General features: G+C 42.8%; 1 protein-coding gene across 1 annotated transcript in view; it reads right to left on the reverse strand.

Moving 5' to 3' along the window:
- dnah5l (dynein, axonemal, heavy chain 5 like) overlaps positions 1-21160 on the reverse strand; it is a 504419-nt gene that overhangs the window by 52976 nt on the left and 430283 nt on the right. The window contains exons 69-71 of the mRNA XM_041183960.1: positions 13086-13353; positions 9320-9441; positions 3248-3595 (exon numbers count right to left, since the gene is read on the reverse strand). Coding sequence (XP_041039894.1) covers positions 3248-3595; positions 9320-9441; positions 13086-13353 — 738 coding nt within the window. The remainder of the gene's footprint in view (positions 1-3247; positions 3596-9319; positions 9442-13085; positions 13354-21160) is intronic.

Below are 21160 nucleotides of genomic sequence, written 5' to 3' on the forward strand. Positions count from 1 at the left end.
CATGTCAGGCCATTTCCTAACATCATTATCCCACCTCCTGCTAGGCACTGCCCACACACACACTATTTTCTTGGTAGGGGGTCTGGACTTTGAGCCACTGCCTCCTGAAGCAGGCCTGAGGTAGGAGTGGAAGCAAGTGGATGCTGAAGTTGGCAGCTGGATGATGAGGCCAGCATATTAGAAAACCTGCCTCCGTTCCCTGGGACATCAGCCCAGTTCTGTAAATAGGTGTTTAACATACTAGTCCTCACCCCACCCACACCATGCTCCCTCATATTCCTCGCTCCTTGCTCGCTCCATAGCCGCATGCCCACTCACCCAGTATCCACTATGGACAGAACCTATGAGCCCTACAATAACTTTGTAAGTCTTTGGATGCTCATGAAACTGTCAAAATAAACAAACAGCCATTCAAAAATCCCTTAAAAGAAACTTCATATTCTTAGTACCTTATAAACACACAACCATGCAAAGTCCACTTGAAAAAAAACTTAATCCTCTTAAGTGGTCATAAAACTGTAGAAATGAATAAACAGTGTTCAAAACTCTTCATATTAACTGCTTCATATTAACTGCTCAAAAAACTGTCAATAAAAACAAAACTCACAGTCCCCTTAACAGCTATGTCACCAACCCCTGCTGAGCTAAATCCATTAATATGGGTTGGAACTCAGCCATGCATTCATAACAAGAATCCATTGCACTGTATAAACAACACCTGCTGAACTCAATCCATTAGTAGGTTTGGAACTTGGCCAAGCACTCATAATGGAATTCCACTACAACAAAACATTCAGTGCTGAATACACTAAAACGTTTGATGTCTTTGAAAGACATCAGCCACCTATTCAATCTTTGAAGCACAGAAACAGATGGCTTTGAAGATTGATTGGATGGCTGGGCTGAAAACAATAAAGCCTTTAGAAGTAGTAGAACAAATGGCCATATCTTCCAGTGTTTCACAGGCTCAACAGATGGCTGGACTGTCAATCAATGAAATTATTATGTTATAGGGGGAATTTGACATGTTAAAATTTTAATCTTAAGACTGTTGAATGCAGAAGAGCATTTATTCACTGGAGAAAGTACTCTAACACTATTCAAAACATATCACAGGTGTATAAGTTGACCTGATGTATAAATCAACTCCATTTGTTTGGCCCCAAAAATCGTTTTTTTTACACGTACTTGGCATTTAAGTTGACTCCCCTTTTCAGCCTCAACATGCTATACTCGCGTTAGTTGGCAGCCTCAATTTTTACCTCACAAATGGATGTTTTACTCACCAGTGCCTTATAACTAGGTGCAAGGGATCAAGCAGGTGAAATGAACTGTGTTGCAAAGATGTGTTGGAATTTAAGACATGCCCACACAGAGCAGGCCTCATGAGGTGAATGACAAAGATTGCAACCATCCACATCCATACTAGCAGTTTAATTTTATACTCGGCATTTAAGTCAACTCCCATTTTTGGACGGATTTTTCTAGGCATCAAAGGTTGACTTATATGTCAACATCTACATACTTAATTTTTCATACACCATTACACTATAACATGTGACGTAATCAAAACCTTTTGAACTTAGCTGTCAAAATGTTCCTGACTCCAGAAAAGGCTTCCCCCATGGTTCATGACTCCTCTGAAATGCTGTCAACCATGTCTCTTTCTAAAACGGGCCCAGCTCCATGGAAATAGTGGGAGGTCCAAAATGCCCCCTCTAGCAATGGAGAAGGCAAGGGCAGGATTACTATGTGTAGGCTCGCTACCTGCATACTTATCCCAGGCCCATAAAAATCCCACACAATGGGAAGAGATTTGGCAATTCCAGAACTGGGATTGAATCTTGCCTGCCTGTATTCTGACATGGTTCAGACGTGAAAATCCAGCCCAAAATCTCCAGTATGCTGTCCCTCTTTTTATTTCTTACCCATTTGCAAGACAGCAGTGTTCTAAAAAGTTATTAGCCCTGAATTTCCTGTCTCTGGATCATCAAAGACCAGAAGTACAACCAACCTGACCCGACCTGACTAACCCCACCACTGGAGGACCCCTGAACTGACCTGACTAGCTGCCACCAATGACCACCCCAACCCAACCTGACTATGCCCCAGCACCTGACCACCCCGCCAACCCACCCTGACTATCCACCACCACCCAACTACCCCCCGAACCAATCTGACTGTCCCCCTAAATCCGACTACCCCCCCAACATGACTTGACTAGTCCCCAGCACCTGACTACCTGCCAAAATGACCTGACTAACCACCACCACTCAACTAGCCCTCGCAACATGACCTAATCAGCTCCTGACCTGAAAACCCCTCCCGACCTAACCCCAAGTCAACTCCCACCTCACCCACCTGCCACCCTACCCACCTACCCACTTACCTCACCCACATTACCCACTTACCTAATCCACCAGCCCACCCTACCCATTCATTCACTCACCCACGCACCCATTCATTCACTCACCCAGGCACCCATTCACTAACGTTCATCCGTCACCAATTCATTAACATTCACACTGGACATTTAAACTTACCTCACAGCAGCTAATGCTGTAAGAAGTAATGGGTGGTGAGGTTGCAAGGTGGGGAGTGGTGCAGGGGCATAGTGTGGCCTCTGTACTGATTCTATTTGCTGCCCTCTGTGTGGATTTCTGTGCTGAGGGAGTTTTTCTGTATTGTGGATTGGACGTCTGGCCTTTTTAAACATATCCAGGTACGTGGGTAGTTTTCTATCTGATCACGTTGGATGCAGCAATTTTGACTCTGCTCAAAAGGTTGGGGCCAGAGTAATTTTTTTCTGTTGCAGATATTAAACTAATTAGCTTATAAACTTAGACTCGTTCCCCTTTTGTAAAGGAGTATTATGGATCCTGAAAGAGGCTGAATTAAATTGCAGTATTGTTACACATAATACTTACCAACGAATAACAAGAACTGATGCCATTTTAAAAGTACCTTACGCAGACAAAGTCCAAACAGGACAATTATTACCTCTACTCTACCAGAATAGCACTTTTCTTTACCCTTTGTAACAGAATTAACCTGTCATGCTTTCCATTTATTTGTGTTCATCCTGCCCTGTAGCATTGTTGCTAAAGTCAGGGAGTGAACAAATAAATGCATTAGAAATGGGAAAACAGCTGGACTACTGTTAGGGCATAGAGGAGGTATGTATTATTAAAAATGCTGAACTGTACATCAGATAGGTTTTTATCTTGGCAGACAAAATCTTAAATACCTCAGGACTATCGACCAGCGGCAGACTCTCAATGTAATGCAGGATGTCTTGAACTGTCTTGCCTTGTGGAATAATATAATGTTTGTAGAAGCAAAATTTATCTGTGAACATAATTTCTCCAAACCACACGCTTGCAAATGTATTGAGTAGTCGCTTGTCCAGATCATCTGTTACACGCCCTCCATACTGTACTTCCCCCAACATGTAGCGCATGCAGTTCCAGTTCACACCACGCTTAATATCCATTTCATCCAGGTGGTTCTGCACAAACTGAACACTGGCAGTAAAATCCGCTTGATTAAACTCATATGGAATATTCCATCCAAGTGGACCAAACTTACGTCTTTCCTGGAGATGTTAATTAGAAAGAGGAACTATAATTACTATATACAATTAAAAGGCATATATTTTTCATGATCCCATGACATTCAGAACACTTTTGGGCCATTGAAGTACTTTTGCTATGTTGACATTATTGTTTTGTAGAAAATACAGCAGCCAATTCACGCAACACAATCCTTCAAACAGCAGTGTGATAATGCCCAGGTAATCAGCTTTTTTAGTGTTGTTGGTTGAGGTGTAAACATTGGTCAAGAGGCTAGGGAGAACTTCCCTGATCTTCTGCAATTAATGCCATGGGATCTTTTACATCCACCTGAGGGGGCAATTGGGGGCCACAGTTTTGCACTGGAATTGTTTATTATGCTTCACATTTTTATATACTATTCCTTTCACTAATTGGAATACACCCACTGGTAAGGCAATGAAGAAAACTGAAGTACAAAAAGCAAGATAAAATCAAAGATTGGTAGCAACACAGATTGGGTGCTCCAGGAACTGCCTGTCATTCAAATATGCCTCAGTCTCTTGAAATCAGGTTAACTACTAGGTGGATGTCATCTGGTTCACTGCCACACCACCAAGTAGCCAATTTTATTGAGAAATGGTCATGCTATGGTTCTGAAAAAATCTGCAACCCAGATCATTCTATCTTCCTAGATGGTGGAAGACTGGATTGCTTACACTTTTTACAAGGAAAAAAACACAAGGGTTGAAACTTGCTGGAAAATAACTCCCTTATCAATGGGCAAATTGGCCAGCATTCAGCAATTGATAGATATGTAGAGAGTTGCAAATCTCCAGCATTTGTTAGTCAATTCACACTTCTCTGCTATTTGCTTTGCAAAAATGACACCTCACCCTCACCTCACGATTAGTCTGACCTTGGTCGTTGGTAAGATTTTAGAGTCTACTATTAAGGATGAGATTTCAGAATACTTGGAAGTGCATGGTAAAATTGGGCAAAGTCAGCATGGTTTCATCAAGGGGAGGTCATGCCTGACAAATCTGTTAGAATTCTTTGAGGAGATAAGGAATAGGTTAGACAAAGGAGAGCCAATGGATGTTATCTACTTGAACTTCCAGAAGGCCTTTGACAAGGTGCCGCACAGGAGGCTGCTCAGTAAGATAAGAGCCCATGGTGTTAGAGGCAAGGTTCTAGCATGGATAGAAGATTGGCTGTCTGGCAGGAGGCAGAGAGTGGGGATAAGGATGTCCTTCTCATGATGGTGGCTGGTGACTAGTGGAGTACCGCAGGGGTCAGTGTTGGGACCACAACTTTTCACTTTATACATTAATCATCTAGATGAAGGAACTGAGGGCATCCTGGTTAAGTTTGCAGATGATACAAAGATAGGTGGAGGGACGGGTAGTATTGAGGAGGTGGGGAGGCTGCAGAAGGATTTGGACAGATTAAGAGAATGGGCAAAGAAGTGGCAGATGGAATAAAACGTGGGGAAGTGTAGGGTCATGAACTTTGGTAGGAAGAATAGAGGCATAGACTATTTTCTAAATGGGGAGACAATTCAGAAATCTAGAGTGCAAAGGGACTTAGGAATCCTAGTCCAGGATTCTCTTAAGGTTAACTTGCAGGTTGAGTCGGCAGTTTGGAAGGCAAATGCAATGTTGGCATTTATTTCAAGAGGACTAGAATATAAAAGCAGGGATGTGCTGCTGAGGATTTATAAGGCTCTGGTCAGACCACATTTAGAATATTGTGAACAATTTTGGGCCCCATATCTCAGGAAGGATGTGCTGGCCCTGGAAAGGGTCCAAAGGAGGTTCACAAGAATGATCCCAGGAATGAAAGGCTTAACATATGAGGAACATATGAGGCCTAGATAGAGTGGACGTGGGGAAGATGTTTCCATTAGTAGGAGAGACTAGGACCTGAGGGCACAGCCTCAGAGTAAAGGGAAGACCTTTTAGAAAAGAGATGAGGAGAAACTTCTTTAGCTAGAGAGTGGTGAATCTATGGAATTCATTGCCACAGAAGGCTGTGGAGGCCAGGTCACTGAGTGTATTTAAGATCGAGATAGATAGGTTCTTGATTCGTAAGGGGATCAAAGGTTACGGGGAGAAGGCGAGAGAATGGGGTTGAGAAACTTATCAGCCATGATTGAATGGCGGAGCAGACTCGATGAGCCGAATGGCCTAATTTCTGCTCCTATGACTTATAGTCTTAGCCTCCCCATTATTTCAAGAACTTGCCAGATTTTCATACTAATTTTCCATTAAACTCACCTCAGAAAATTAGGTCTGGTGGTTACAAGCATAAGTATCCTTTTATCGATGTATTAATTGTTAATACAATGTCAATTAGCCTCACTGATTTAGAAAGGGAAGAAGTTAAACCTATTATTCTCAATTCTGCATGTTATAAATTCTTCCCGGAGAATTAAAAATTGCCAAATTTTAAATGTTTATATTTTTATTACTTTGCCTTTCTACTTTTTTCTTGATCTCTTAATCCAATGTTTCTTGCCCTCTTTTTATTACCTCCGTCTTAATGGGCAGGATTTTCCACTCGGTGAGCGGGCACATGCCCAACATGCCCGAGCACAAAATAGCGCACGATGACATTGGGCGACGGTCCCATCATCTCCACATACTCATGTAATATTTCAGTCGGCGGGCGCTCCCGAGAATCGGCTGCTTGCCTGCTGACAATTAAGGCCATTAATCAATTAATTAAACACTATTTTTCACTGCCCATCCAATGGGTGGCGGGCAGGCAAATCAACCAGACAGTCTTTGGATTGTTGACGAAACCTCATCCATTGCAGGATGAGGTTTCCGATATTAATTAAAAAAGATAAAAATGTTTGGGCAGAATTTTATAATCCATATGTTTAGGTGAGTAATTCTTATGGGTGGAAGATTTTTCTGGAATTTTAAAATCTTTATTTAATGGTTTAAAATTATTCAGCTCCCTGAGGCAGATCTCTGCCTTCAGGAGACTTTCATTGCGCACTCCTCCACGTCCGTGCTGACTTCAGGGCTCGCCCTCTTCCCCCACTCCCCCCCCCCCACCACTGGACAGCGCTGAGCCTTTCAACATGTGTTTCATGCTGGTTAGCCGTTAATTGGTCAACCAGCATGAAATTGTGATCGGGGTCTGATCGCAGGCGGCGGGCCGTTTCCCGGCTGCTCCAAGGCCCGACCGCCATGCCTGCCCAACAACCTCAAAATCCTGCCTGATGTTTTCACCCCTGTTTCTTAGTCTGTTTGTCTGCAAACAATATACCTCAAAAACTAATGAACAGATGTCAGTGAAACTTGGTACACAGATAGGGCATGGCCCAAGGAAGAACTGATTCATTTTTTGGTAAAGATGTGGGTCCAGAACCTGGAATTTTTTTAAAGGATCCTTTAACATTTGGACATAGGGCAAATTGAATTTTTAAAAGAATGTTGTGGGTTGTTTGATTTAGAACATTGTTGATTCTTTTAGAATGTTGTGGATTGCCTCAGCTATTGTAGTGCAATTTGTCACAGCTGTCAAAATGTGAGCTGAGTTTTCAGAGCAGGTTGTTGGATGTGGATTGGCTTGAAGCCTCCTCAGTTTAATGGAAGCTCTTAATAAAAAGATTTCTTTTTTCAGCTTTGTAGTTACAGAGCGTCAACCAAGCAGGGAAAAGCCTCAAGGAAGAGTTGCTTATCATAATAATGTTGACAGCATAGTGGAGATAGGCACTCCACTGAGTGTTCTCTTCACTAGTTTCTCTTATTGTACCTAATTAGATTCAAATTCACCCTCTTTCTCTGCCATTCCTCAGTTTCTTTCTCAATCCTTAAATCTCATTTGCTAAGGGGATACAATGTAGTTCTATTATTGGCTAAGATCCAAGATACCCCACTACCCTCACCACAAATGTTATAAAATTGCACTTCCATTAAGTTATGGTGAATTTTTTTTGAACTGAAAGGGGTAGGAAAATGCTTAACTAACAATGTACAGAGTGAGGTGTGCTGCTCCAGAAAGATTTGGGCCAAGAGAAAATTGAAAAGGAAAAATAATAGAAGGCAATTTCATTTTGCGTTACAAGTGTTCCACAGAGGGAACAGAGGAGATTTATGAAGACACTATCAGGGACTGGAAAATTTTAGCTGTGAAGAAAGATTGGATAGGCTGGGATTATTTTCTTTGGAACAGAGGAGGCCAAAGGGAGATTTATTTGAGATGTATAAAATTATGAGGGTTCTAGATCGAATGACCTATTCTGCTTAGCGGACAGGGGGCAATAACCAGGAGGCATAGATTTAAGTAATTTGTAGAAGGATGAGAAGGGAATTAAGGAAACATTTTTTCACTCAGAGGGTGGTAGAGGTCTGGAACTCACTGGCTGAAAGGGTGGTATTTGACCCTGGTCAAATTTAAAAAGTACTTGGAGATGCATTTGAAGTGCCATATAACCTACGAACTTCTGGACCAAGAGCTGGAAATTGTGATTAGATTGGACAGGTCTTTTTCACCCAACAAAGATATGATGGGCTGAAAGGCTATCTTCTGTACCTTAAATTTCTAAAGTTCTATGAAAGCAAAACAACCATAATTCACAAACAATAGAAATTTGAGTGAGTTACGATAGCCTTCGGAACAAACAAAATTATTTAGAGAATTCACTGTGGCTGCTGAGATAGTCTATTTTATGTACTAGAATTCTATCTGAAATCACAGGTAATCTTGAAATTAATTCTGGACTGCAATATATTGCTACCAAATGTGAAGTGATAATTCAAGATCATTCAAGGGAAACATGGGCTTTTGCAGATGTATAGACAGCATTAAGCTCCCATACTGATTAAATGCTGAGATTCATATGCTCCTAATAAATTCAGTTATCATTATCACACAACATTTTAGTCGAAATTTCAAAAGGCAATGAGACATGTACTTGAAGAGGACGAATTTTCAGGGTAATGTGAAAACTTTCGGGTGTGACAGTAAGTTGGACAGCTCTTTCAAAGAGCCAGCACAGACTCGATGGCCAAATAGCTTCCTTCTGTGCTTTAAGACTCTATGACAATATTGGGCTTATAGTGCAGTTTGGGCCCACAGGAATAGTTTGGCTTGGGAACAACTCACCAGTCCATCAGGAGTCATAACCCTTGCCTTATTTAACTTTTGATATCTGAGCCATGGATGTTACACCTCAGTGGAAACAATAATAAATTACTCTTCACAGAAAAATACTTCATTTTACTGGGGTAATAACGCAATAAAAATTCCTGATTACTGCCTTTAGCTGGTGTTTTAGGGTAAATTGCCAATTCTTGTAAACGTATTAGAAAAGGTCGTGACAACATAGTGGGACTGACTACAAACGTACGGCTCATTTTCAGTACCACCAGGCAGAAAATATTGCTTGTTTTAATGTACCTTTTGTTGCACCAAATGAGTTGCTGAGAAATTAGGATAAATTATTTTCTTTAATGCCTGGGTGTTAAACATCACCTGAGTAGAGCACAGACAGAGAAATCTGATAGGGAAATCATATCCCTATGACAGAACTAAGTAGAATTTGCTTCCAACAATTTCTAAGCATGGAAAATCAGGCTAGTTTGTTACTGGGAATGAGAGGTTAATGTTCAGGCTTCCATTATAAATGTGTAGCAATTCTAACAGGAGTCTTATTGCATTGATTTAATTTGAATTGGGAGGTTTAAGTTTGTTCATTACAGATGGAATTGCATCATAAATTATGTTCTAATGAATTAGAAGAGTTGTACCTGCACAGTTGTATGAAGGAAGGCCACAGCATATAACAAGGGTTTCCACTGTGGCATATTGCTGATGTCCAGTTGTTCCTGGGTAATGCTGCTGTAAGTACGCTTCAGACCAGCTTTCACACCTACACATATACAAGAATACAGACAAGCAGTGAAATTATTAATTCAGACCTAGGTTTATAATACAAGGAATGTACCAGGAACTATCTAAATCAATGTCACTCATGAGAAAATGAACTAAACACTACAGCTTATTTTGTAACCTCTCAAACCATGTAAATTTCTAATAGTTATTTCTCTTGTGAATCTAAAATATAATATCCTTTCTGTAACAGTCAGCATTGAAAATGACATGAGAACATTGGTTTCACAACATGCACTTCTCCTGAAATTTAAACTCAAGTTCAAAATGATATTTATATCATGACATTGTCTTTTCATCCTTAGGACTTAACAGCTTTTTACAGTATTGAAATAATTCCAGTAGCCAGTTAATAGATTCTCTCAGTGCATGTTTAGTGAAAGGAACATTTGTTTTGGCACTAAGCAGTTCCTATACACCAGGAAGGGACACTGTTAATTCACCTGCCTTCAGTGTAATCTTCTTCATTATCTGAATATTATTCGTTCCACTTATGCAAATGAATGAGTTGTTTCACTATGTTAAAGTTGCTATATCATTGCAAGTTCTCGAATGAATTATCATGGAAACAGTTCAATCATGGAAGTCTATCCCTTTAATGCATTGCATGCCACAGTGCTAAGTGAGTAAAATCATTTCCACATGTACTATATGAAGGCTTGTTCTCAATTCAAACATGCTTTCAGTGGCGTTATGTAGACTAAGGTTGTTTCCCTGGGGACAGGCAGTGCCAGAGACCAGCAAACACATCCCACGCAGGTTTCCTCATTGACATTATTGGTGAACGTTGTGCAGGTTGCACAGGTAGCAGTCAGTGGTTCTCTTTGCCCCTTGGGAATCAATATAAGTCTGCATGGCGCTACCTCAAATTTTTCCCCCTAATCTTTTTCTAGGACTCAGGCAGAAGGATCCAAATAAAATGAAAACATAAGCAAATTGTGAAAATATGCTAAAGCTCAAACTACTCCAAGTCTGAGAGAGAAAAATCAAGAGCTTTATTTGTACATACAAAGAGATGTATGAACATATGAATAGGAGGGGAAAATACAATCTGCTCCACTAAGCCCGTCCCATCCAAACACTACCACCTCATGCTAAAAATCTGCTCAATTTAGAAGATCTGCGAAATCCCTTTCCTCAATCTAACAAGCTCCTGCAACACTCAAGAAGCTTGACACTATCCAGAAAAAAGCATCCTGTTTGAATGGCACCCCATCCAACACCTTCAACATTCACTCCCTCTGTTACTGTCGCACAGTAGCAGCAGTGTGTACCATCTAAAAGATGCACTGCAGAAACTCACCAAGGCTCCTTTGACAGTACCTTCCAAACCCGTGCCCTCTAACACCTAGAAGGACAAAGGCAGCAGATGCACGGGAACGCCACCACCTGTAAGTTCCCCTCCAAGACACACACCATCCTGACTTGGAAATATTTCATCGTTCCTTCACAGTCGCTGGGTCAAAATCCTGGAACTCCCTCCCTAACAGCAACATGAGTGTACCTACAACATATGGACTGCACTGGTTCAAGATAGCAGCTCACCTTTTTCTCAATGGCATTGAGGGATAGGAAATGAATTCTGGCCTAGCCAGTGATGCCCTCATTCTGTGAAAGAATAAATAAGAATTAAAAATTTCCAACTGTGCTGTGTTGACAGTGCTACAATTAGCTCCAGGGACTCTCAGTTAGAGCAGGCAAAGTTTTGATGGAGTATTGTTTCTGAAGTCTTGTTTTGGAGACAACCACAAGTATCTTCCTCTGTGTTAAATTTAACTTGAGCCACTGAATGGGAGGGACCAATATGCCTCTGGGACAGATTGCTGATACTTTGGATGAGTATGGATTCTCTGTAGAACTTCAAAAGGGAATTGGACAAGTTCCTGAGAGAGGAGATTTTGGGTTGCCTGAAATTTGGCAATCCAATGGTGAGATATCTGGTTGGAAGATCTATTCCATCCCTTCTCTGAGCTACATTTCCCTCCTTCTGGCCCAGCAGTTGAAGTTATCAGCAGTATTTTCACCACCCTGTAGCATTTAAATAAAAACGTGGAGGCTTGATTTTTCTGCCTTCCCTGCTACTACTGCTGATTGCAGCAACCAGCAAGATAGGGGTGGGAATACTTCCTGGAACATTGGTGGAAAGCTTTCAATCTCAATCCAATGTCAAAACAAGAGAACCCTCATGCCTAAGAAACTTTACTGTCCATTTTCTTTTCTGGCACTCCTATTTCTCTCCTTAGCAACATAGGGCCCCGTTTTGATCATATAAATTCTATCAGGTGCCCACTTTGTATTGGTAATATTCAATTTGGTGAAGGTCACTTCTGAGTTGGGTTGCCACCCAGAAATCCTGCTCTACCAGAGGAGAGAAATCTTGTCCTTGAAGTTATAAAAGATAATGGTTGAACATCGGGAAATAGTGAGGTTCATGAGCCTCTACAGAGTCCTGGAGCTGCACTCATCCAGGCAAGTGGAGAGTATTCCATCAAGTTCCTTGAGCTGTGCCTTGTAGATGGTGGACAGGCTTTGGGGAGTCAGGAAATGAGTTACTCACTGCAGAATTCCTAGCCTCTGACTAGCTCTTGTATCCACAGTATTTATATGGCTTGTCCAGTTCAGTTTCTGGTCAATCATAGCCCTCAGGATGTTAATAGTGGGGGATTCAGCAATGGTAATGCCATTGAATGTCAAGAGAAGACGGTTAGATTCTTTCTTGTTGGAGATGGTCATTGCCTGGCACTTGTGTGGTACGAATGTTCCTTGCCACTTATCAGCCCAAGCCTGTATGTTGCTCAGGTCTTGCTGCAAATGAACAGAGACTGGTCCAGTATCTGAGGAGTCGTAAATGGTGATGAACATTGTGCAATCATCAGTAAACATCCCTACTTCTGACCTTAAGATGGAAGGAAGGTCATTGATGAAGCAACTGAAGATGATTGAGCCTAGGACACTACCCTGAGGAACTCCTGCAACAATATCCCAAAACTGAGATGGTTGACCTCCAGCAACCACCTTCTTGCCATACTCAGTCAAATGCTGCCTTGTTGTTATGGGCAGTCACTCTCACCTCACCATAATTCAGCACAGAATACTAGGACTTCCTGATTACATAGTTCGGCCAATGAGTGAATTGGCCAGCTGAGTCATTGGGAATCCTTTGTGCTTCGCTTTACTAGAGGCAAAAAATTCCAACACAAATTGACATAAAGGCACAGTGATCCTTCTATTATGCCAAGTGTCTGAAGAGTAAACTCAGTGTAATAGCAGGTGATAAAAGTCTATTCCATTAGCATTAAAGTAAAGCAGAAACAACTTTTGTCATTTCCAGTACAGTTTATTCCAGATATTCCCAGCTTTGAGAAATCGCACTGCTGTTACCAATCCATTGCTGTCACTATTGACCCTTAGAAAGGTAGAGTTTTGATTTTTGTAAGGAAATTGTATGTGCACACAGAGGCTGGGAATTTTTTTTGGAACTGCACCCACTCTACCATTCTAAGTTCACTGGAATTATTGAAGAAATTCTAAGTACCTGTGTGAAAGGTTTTCCTTTACACTTCAGTGAAGTTATGGTGAGAGCGTGGGAGCAGCTCAAAGGAATTTACCAAAATTCTGACCTACCTTGAGGGGGCTCATTGGTAAATTTAATAGATGACTGTAATAAATTGATGGGAAACTTTGGATGGACCTCTGTTGTGATCCAGGTTCGACATCCATCATGCAAAGTTTCTGTTGTGGTGATAGTATCTAAAAGTTCGTCCATGAAATTCAAGCCTAGGTGGCAGTTCTGTAAAAGAAGCCAGCCACCATCCTGCATGCTCTGAGTCAGCAAACGCCTTGCATGGATCTCCTGTCCCTGGCCCATAGATATGGCACGGCAGGGCACATTCTGAAGAACATAAAAAATACAAACCTTTTCATACTTGCAACAATATCAAATTGGCTCACGTAATATTCATCTTACACCAATGCATTTTGAAGCAAAACTTAACAGTCACATCATTCATACATCAAAAGGCAATAAAAGTGAAAAACATGATATATTAATTGTTTATAATTTCAACTTGCAAAATAATATTCTACTTAGCTGTACTTAGATGAAATCAGTAGATATTTTTGTGATATAATTCAAATTTTATAATTTATTTAGCAGATTAAATTACTCTGAAGATGATAAATTATTTGCATCTTCCCATTAAAGCAAGAAAAACCCAATATTTAGCATTAAAGTGGTACATTTGTTTTAATAAAAAATACTTCTGTTTTATCACATCACAACTTTAATGATACCTGGTAAAGATTGCCACTAGCAACAGTCTTACTGATGAATGGGTGCCAGACACACCTGATCCGAGAGAGCACTTGGGTAGAATATAAAACTACCCACAGTATTACACAGTTTGCCACTAAGTTGTGAAATTCACTAAAATAGAACACACAGTTGACAGAATTTTCTGTGCCCACTGGCGTTGAATGTGTTCAGTGGCCTGAGTGAATAATATGGCGAGAAAGCCAAAAATTGGTTTCTTGACATTGTGAAATCAGTTTGCAATCATCCATCCCATCGATGGCAGGCCACGTTTCCCACAATCAGACGTTGGGAACCTCATTGTAATACATCAGCATATCATTATAAGGCCAGCCCGCCAGACTCATCCACCCCTAGCTGGATTGTCCGCTCACATTGATGTGTTTCACAACAGCATATAGAAGGCGTGCACTTGGCGGGCTGCATTTTGAGGGGAACTTGGAGGTGAGTGCACAGTAACTTTGTGGAGCACTCATAAGGGACGCTGTTGGACCTCAAGGTTGAGGCGCATTGGAGGGGTGGGGGGCAGAGGCTGCCCTGTGGATGGGGTGGCTTTGTTGGTGGGGGGAAGGTGCCAAAGGCTGTCGTGCAGTTGAAGGTAGTGCACAAGCATGAGCGATGTGTGGGGTTGGTGGGGTAGGGAAGCAGCCACAGATTAGGGACACCTTGTGTAAAGTGACTATTCCTCTGCAGGTGAGACAGTTCAAGCACAGTCATATTGATACAACTGCAGTTGGGCCTCTAGCTTATCTGCCCACTCAAGCAACGCAGAGGCATCAAAGTGCCATCAAATGCTCCAGAGCTTTTCACCCCTTAGGCACAGACTGGAAACAAATGAGTGTTTTAGTGGACTGCAGAACAAAACAGAACTGGGCACATTGTACAATCTCCTTGCTAAAGCTGCCCGTGGAGCAGTCACTGGTGAAGGCGCTCACAGCACTTTGCAATGTCATCATCCCAGTTTGGACCAGTCTGTCCCATAGTTCAAGCTAACAGTGCCGCCTTGCAGTGTGGGTTAGGAGAATGCCTGCGTCTGAGCTGAGAGCACAGAATGCAGTCCAAAGGGCAAAGCTATCACCGATCGGTCAGGTGGAGTTGAGTGGAGGAAGATGGGGTTTCAGGCAGTCATGCAATGCACTAATCTCTGACCATCCAGGTGGTGGTCAGTCTCCGCACTAAGTTGCATTAAGGGGCCTTCAGACTTAACCAAGACAGGTTTTAGTACAACCATGCTAACTCACATGTATCTCTCTTTCATCCTGCAGGAGGAATACATCAGGATCATGGAGCCTGATGAACTAGCTGTGTGCCTCAGAGCATACAGAGAGCGAAGATGAAGGAGAAGAGAGGGATGGAGAGACCTGGCTGTGCAGAGGGAGGAGTAGCACCTTCTGGGAGAAGGGGCAGATGGGGTCCCCACACACGCCGCTGAAGAGCCACAGTGAGCCATCGCTGGTCGCCGCCTAGTTAGACCCAGGCTCTATAGATGGTGAGGCATTCCTGCAGAAGACTGAGAACCAGTGTCGCCGAAGACTGCGCATGTCTAGGGAACTGGTCGGTCACATCTGCCAGCTGCTGCAGGATTTGGAGCCACAGGGCCATGGAGGGCATCCACTGCCAGAGGCCATGAAAGTGACAGTGACCCTCAATTTCAATGCCAGTGGCTCCTTTCAGGGCTCTAAAGGTGATCCCTGGGGGTTTTAAAAGTCTCCATCCACAAATGCATTCATGAGGTCATGGATGCCCACTTTTGCAAGGGCACAGAACTTTGTGTATTTCGCCCAGGACCAGGAGAGCCAGGATTCAAGAGCAATTGGATTTGCTCAGATCTCACGTTTCCCACAGGTTCGGGATGCAATCGACTGCACGCACATGACACTCAGATTCCCATCGCAATACGCGCTCAACTATGTCAGCCATAAGGGATTCCTTTCGCTGGCTGTGCAGCTGGTGTGCAACCATAAAACCATAAGACGTAGGAGCAGAAGTAGGTCATTCGGCCCATCAAGTCTGCTCTGCCATTCAATGAGATCATGGCTGATCTGATAATCCTCAACTCCACTTTCCTGCCTTTTCCCCATAACGCTTGATTCCCTTATTGATTAAAAATCTGTCTATCTCAGCACTGGATATATTTAATGACCTAGCCTCTACAGCCCTCTGAGGTAAAGAATTCTACAGATTCACTACCCTCTGAGAGAAGGAATTCCTCCTCATCTGTGCCTTAAATGAGCGATCCCTCACTCTGAGATTATATCCTCTGGTCCTAGACTCTCCCAGAAGTTACTTGCTTAACTTGTATGATAGCTTTTTGGTATTCATGCACGAGGACTCCCAAATCCCTCTCTGCTGTAGCTTTCTGTAGTCTTTCTCCGTGCAATTAATTTTCAGCTCCTCTATACTTCCTGCCAAAATGCATAACCTCACATTTTCCTACATTATATTCCACCTGCCAAGTTTTTGCCCACTCATTTAACCTATCTATATCCCTCTGAAGGCTCTTTGTGTCACACTGACCGCTTGCCTTCCCACCTATTTTTGTGCCATCCACAAACTTGGTGATAGTACATTCACTTATCTCATCTAAGTCATTACTATATACTGTAAATAATTGTGGCACCAGCACTGATCCCTGTGGCACTCACTAATTACTGGTTGCTATCCTGAAGATGCCCCCACTTATCCCAACTCTCTATCTTCTATTAGTTAGCCAATCCTCAATCCATGCTAATATACTACCCCCAATACCATGAGCTCTTATCTTATTAAGTAGCCTTATGTGTGGTACTTTATCCAAAGCCTTTCGGAAATTCAAATATATTACATCTACTGATTCCCCTTTATCTATCCTGCTTGTTACCTCCTCAAAGAATTCTAATAAATTTGTCAGGCATGATTTCCCCTTCATGAAGCTTCGCTGACTCTGCTTGATTAGATTATGCATTTCTAAATGTTCTGCTATTACATCCTTTATAATAGGCTCTAACATTTTCCCAATGACAGATGTTAAGCTAACTGGCCTATAGTTACTTGTTTTTTGTCTCCCTCCCTTTTTGAATAAGGGCATTACATTGGCAATTTTCCATTCTTCTGGGACTTTTCCAGAATCTAAGGGCAAAATTTTGCTCTCGTTTGGGCAGACTTAGCGAGAGCAGGCAGGAGCAGTTGGGAAGCCAACCATCGCATGCAATTGGGGACAGACCTCAATTTCATGCTGGCGGGACAATTAAGGCCCAACCAGTGTGAAATGCATGCGCTAACTGTGTGGGCGGAGAGGAGGCGGGGCGGGGGGGGGGTGGCAAGGGTGTAACTTCATGCATGCATGCGGGTGCACGCTGGAAAAGCTCCATGAGGCAAAGAGCTGCTTCAGGGTGATGAACAGTTTTGAAAATGAAAACTAAAGCCTTGAAAAATGTTAAAAACGTGTCTCCTGATATGACTCTGTCACATGAGCAGGGACATGATATTAATTAGTGTCAAAATATTTTATTTTTTTTAATGAAGGATTGAAACCTCACCATGTCCATGGATGAAGGTTTTGCAAAAAATGCAAAGGCCACTTGGTATTTTCGCCTGCCCACCATCTGTAAGGTCGGATGGGCAATGAAAAATTTAAATCAATTGGATTGTTAATGGCCTCTAATAGGCTTTTTAATTGTCGGCGGGCACACTGCCAACTCTCGCACACGCCCACTGACCGCAATATGACGCGAGTGCGTGATGACATCGGGACACTCGCCTAAACTCATCGCACAACATCTTACGCTCGTTCGGGTCGGGCGCATGCCCACCCGATGAGCAAAAAATTCTGCCCTAAGGATTTTTGGAAGATTACTGCCAGTGCATCTATTATTTGTGTAGCTACTTCCTCTAATAACGTAGGATGTAACCCAGCTCCAGTGGACTCCCCCACTTTTTCCCCTTGATTATTTACTACATTTGGAATGCTATTAGTATATTCTACTGTGAAGACTGAAGCAAAGTGTTTATTCAACTCCTCTGCCATTTCCTGGTTCCCCGTTATTATTTCTCCAGCCTTATTCTCTAAGGGGCCTATGTTCACTTTGGCCTCTCTCTTCCTTTTAATATATTTAAAGAAGCTCTTACTGTCCATTTTTATATTACTTGCTAGTTTATCCTTAAAGTTTATTTTCTCCCTTTTTTTTGGCCATCTTTTGTTGTTTTTTAAAACTTTCCCAATCCTCTGGCTTACCACTAATCTTTGCCATATTGTATGTTTTTTGTTTCAATTTGATACTATCCTTAACTTCCTGGTTAACCATGGCTGGTCTATCCCTTCCTAGAATCCTCCTTTCTCACTTGGATATATCTTTGTTGTGAGCCACCACATACGCATCTGCAGGGTTTCCAGGGCGTGTGCACGACTCCTGCATTCTCAGTCAGTCACAGATCCCTGTTGTCTTCCAGGGTCCACAGAGGCTGCAGAGTTGGCTCCTGAGGGACAAGGGCTACCAGCAGAGGATGTGTCTGATGACCCCTGTGTGGCAGGCTCTCACTGCAGCAGAGCATAGGTATAACGAGGCTTATGCTGGAACTCGCAACTTGGTGGAACAAACCATTAGGATGTTGAAGATGAGGTTTCGCTGCATGGACCAATCCTGTGGAGCCCTGTAATATAGTCCACAGAGGATGTCATGCATCGTCGCCACCTGCTGAACCCTTTATAACCTGGTGCTGCAATGGGGAGAGGAGCTGGCTGAGGAGGAGATGCAGGAGTTGGAGGTCTTCTCCGATGAGGGGGATGTCAACGGTGATGAGGGTGAGGAGGTCCTCGAGGACAACAACAATGGCGATGGCCAGACATACAGTGAGGAGACACCATAGATCTTCACATTGCACTTGTGAACGTTTGACTCCAGCCTGGCTAATTACAGCGTAAATACCCTCTGTGATAATGTTCCTGTCATGGAGACGCAATGGGGGCCCAAATAGTCACTTGATTGCAGCAGGATGATGACGACATGCAGTGAGGACACTCTGCAGATCTTCACGTAGCCTTTGTGAACGTCTGACTCCTGTCTGGCCAAAGGCAGCTCGTTTACGCTCTGTGATCAGGGACGCAGCCATGAAACTTTAAAAGCATCTGATCCTTTGTTCCCCTTCAGCATCTGGCCCCTTCAGGACCACAGTGTCACTGATCACAGGTGTTAAAGAGATAGGGGCCAGCCCACCTTAAAGCTGCTGAGAGCACGCAGACAATGACGGAACACTGTGATGCCTGCCCACGACATTCCGGCAGCAATGACAAGCACCGCCGAGGTGCAGGCATCACTAATGTTTCCACGGAGTATGAGGCTGGACCATCACTTTGGTCTAAAGGCTGCACAGAGTACTGGGAAGAGGCCCTGGACTGAGACACCTGACTTTATCTTGTTCAGAAAGGTTTCACATCTGAGTGACACAAACATCTGAGTAACCCTGCCGCTATGTCTTGGTGCTCCCCAGACATCCACAGTGGAGGTGGAAGCAGCCTGCTGACTGCTACATCCTGTCTATGATGACCTTAGTGGGAGTCGTCTGGAGGGCCGAGACCTGAAGGGCCCCGGCCTGCTTTTGGGGTCCTGCGGTGTGGCAGTGACGCCCTCCTTGGCCTGTGAAGCTAGAGCTGGAGCTGTTGAGGTCACAGGATGAGGGGATTCAGATAAGAACAAGAGAAATAGGAACAGGAGAAGATCATTTGGCCCCTTGAGCCTGCTCCGCTATTCAATAAGATCATGGCTGATCTTCTTATGTTTTGATTTCCACATTCCCATCTAACCCTGATAACCTTTGATTCCCTTGCCTAACAAGAATCTATCTACCTCCGCCTTAAAATTATTCAATGACCCCACCTCCACTACCTTCTGAGGCAGAGAATTCCAATGTCACACAACCCTCTGAGAGATAAAATTTCCCCATCTCTGTCCTAAAAGGGCGACCCCTAATTTTAAAACAGTGCCCCCAGTTCTGGACTCACCCACAAGAGGAAACATCCTTTCAATGTTTACCTTGGCAAGGCCGTTCAGGATCTTGTATACTTTAATCAAATCACCCCTCACTCTTCTAAACTCCAGTGGAAACAAGCCCAATCTGTCTAACCTTTCCTCATAAGACAACCCACTCATTCCAGGTATCAATCTAGTAAACCTCCTTTCCGCCTCCAATCCATTTACATTCTTCCTGAAATGAGACCAAAACTGCGCACAGTTTACAAGATGCAGTCTCACCAACGCACTGTATAACTGAAGCATAACATCCTTACTTTTATGCTCCACCCTTCTTGTAATAAAGGATAGCATTCCATTAGCCTTCTTAATTACTTGCTGTACCTGTATAGTAACATTTTGTGATTCATGTACTAGAACACCTAGATCCCTCTGCACCACAGAATTTTGCAGCCGTTCTCCATTTAAGTAATACACTGCTTTTGTTTTCTTCCTGTCAAAATAAACAACTTTACATTTTCCCACATTAAGCTCCATTTGCCAGATCTTTGCTCACTCACTCAACCTATCTATATCCATCTGCAATCTCCTCATGTCCTCTTTACAGCATACCTTCCTACTTATCCTTGCGTCATCTGCAAATTTAGCTACCTTGTCTTCACTCCTATCATCCATGTCATTGGTGTAAATCATAAAAAGTTTGAGGCCCCAGTACAGACCCCTGTGGGATGCCACTCGTCACATCCTGCCAATCAGAAAAATACCCATTTATGCATACTTTCTGCTTTCTGCCAGCCAGCCAAACTTATATCCATGCTAATAAGGTATCCAGTACACCATGCGCTTTTATTTTCCATAATAATCTTTGATGTGGCACCTTATCAAATGCCATCTGAAAATCCAAGTACAGTACGTCTACAAGTTCCCCTTTATCCACTGCACACGTTACTCCTTCAAAAAACTCCAATAAATTGGTTAAACATGAATTTCCTTTCAGAAAACCATGTTAACTCTAATCAATTGCCTTGAGCTCTTCTGAATGCCTAGCTATAACCTCCTTAATGATCGATTCTAATAACTTCCCCGCGGCAGACGTCAAGCTAAGTGGCACTATAGTTTCCTGTTTTCAGCCTCCTTCCCTTCTTGAATAGAGGAGTTTTATTTGCTACTTTCCAATCTGAAGGAACCTTTCCAGAATCTAGCAAATTTTGGAAAATTAACATCAGGGCATCAACTACCTCATTAGCCACCTCTTTTAAGACCCTAGGATGTAGTCCATTGGGACCCAGAGACTTGTCAGCCCGCAGCTCCATCAATTTGCACAGTACTGTTTCCCTAGTGATTGTAATTTCACCAAGTTCCTTTCATCCCCACATCATTGCTCTAATTTAAGTTTAAGATATTAGTCTTAGACCCACTCTTCTCCCTTTCAAACTGGATGT

The sequence above is a fragment of the Carcharodon carcharias genome, chromosome 3 (genome assembly GCF_017639515.1).
Source record: "Carcharodon carcharias isolate sCarCar2 chromosome 3, sCarCar2.pri, whole genome shotgun sequence".
NCBI classification, from domain to species: Eukaryota; Metazoa; Chordata; class Chondrichthyes; order Lamniformes; family Lamnidae; genus Carcharodon; species Carcharodon carcharias.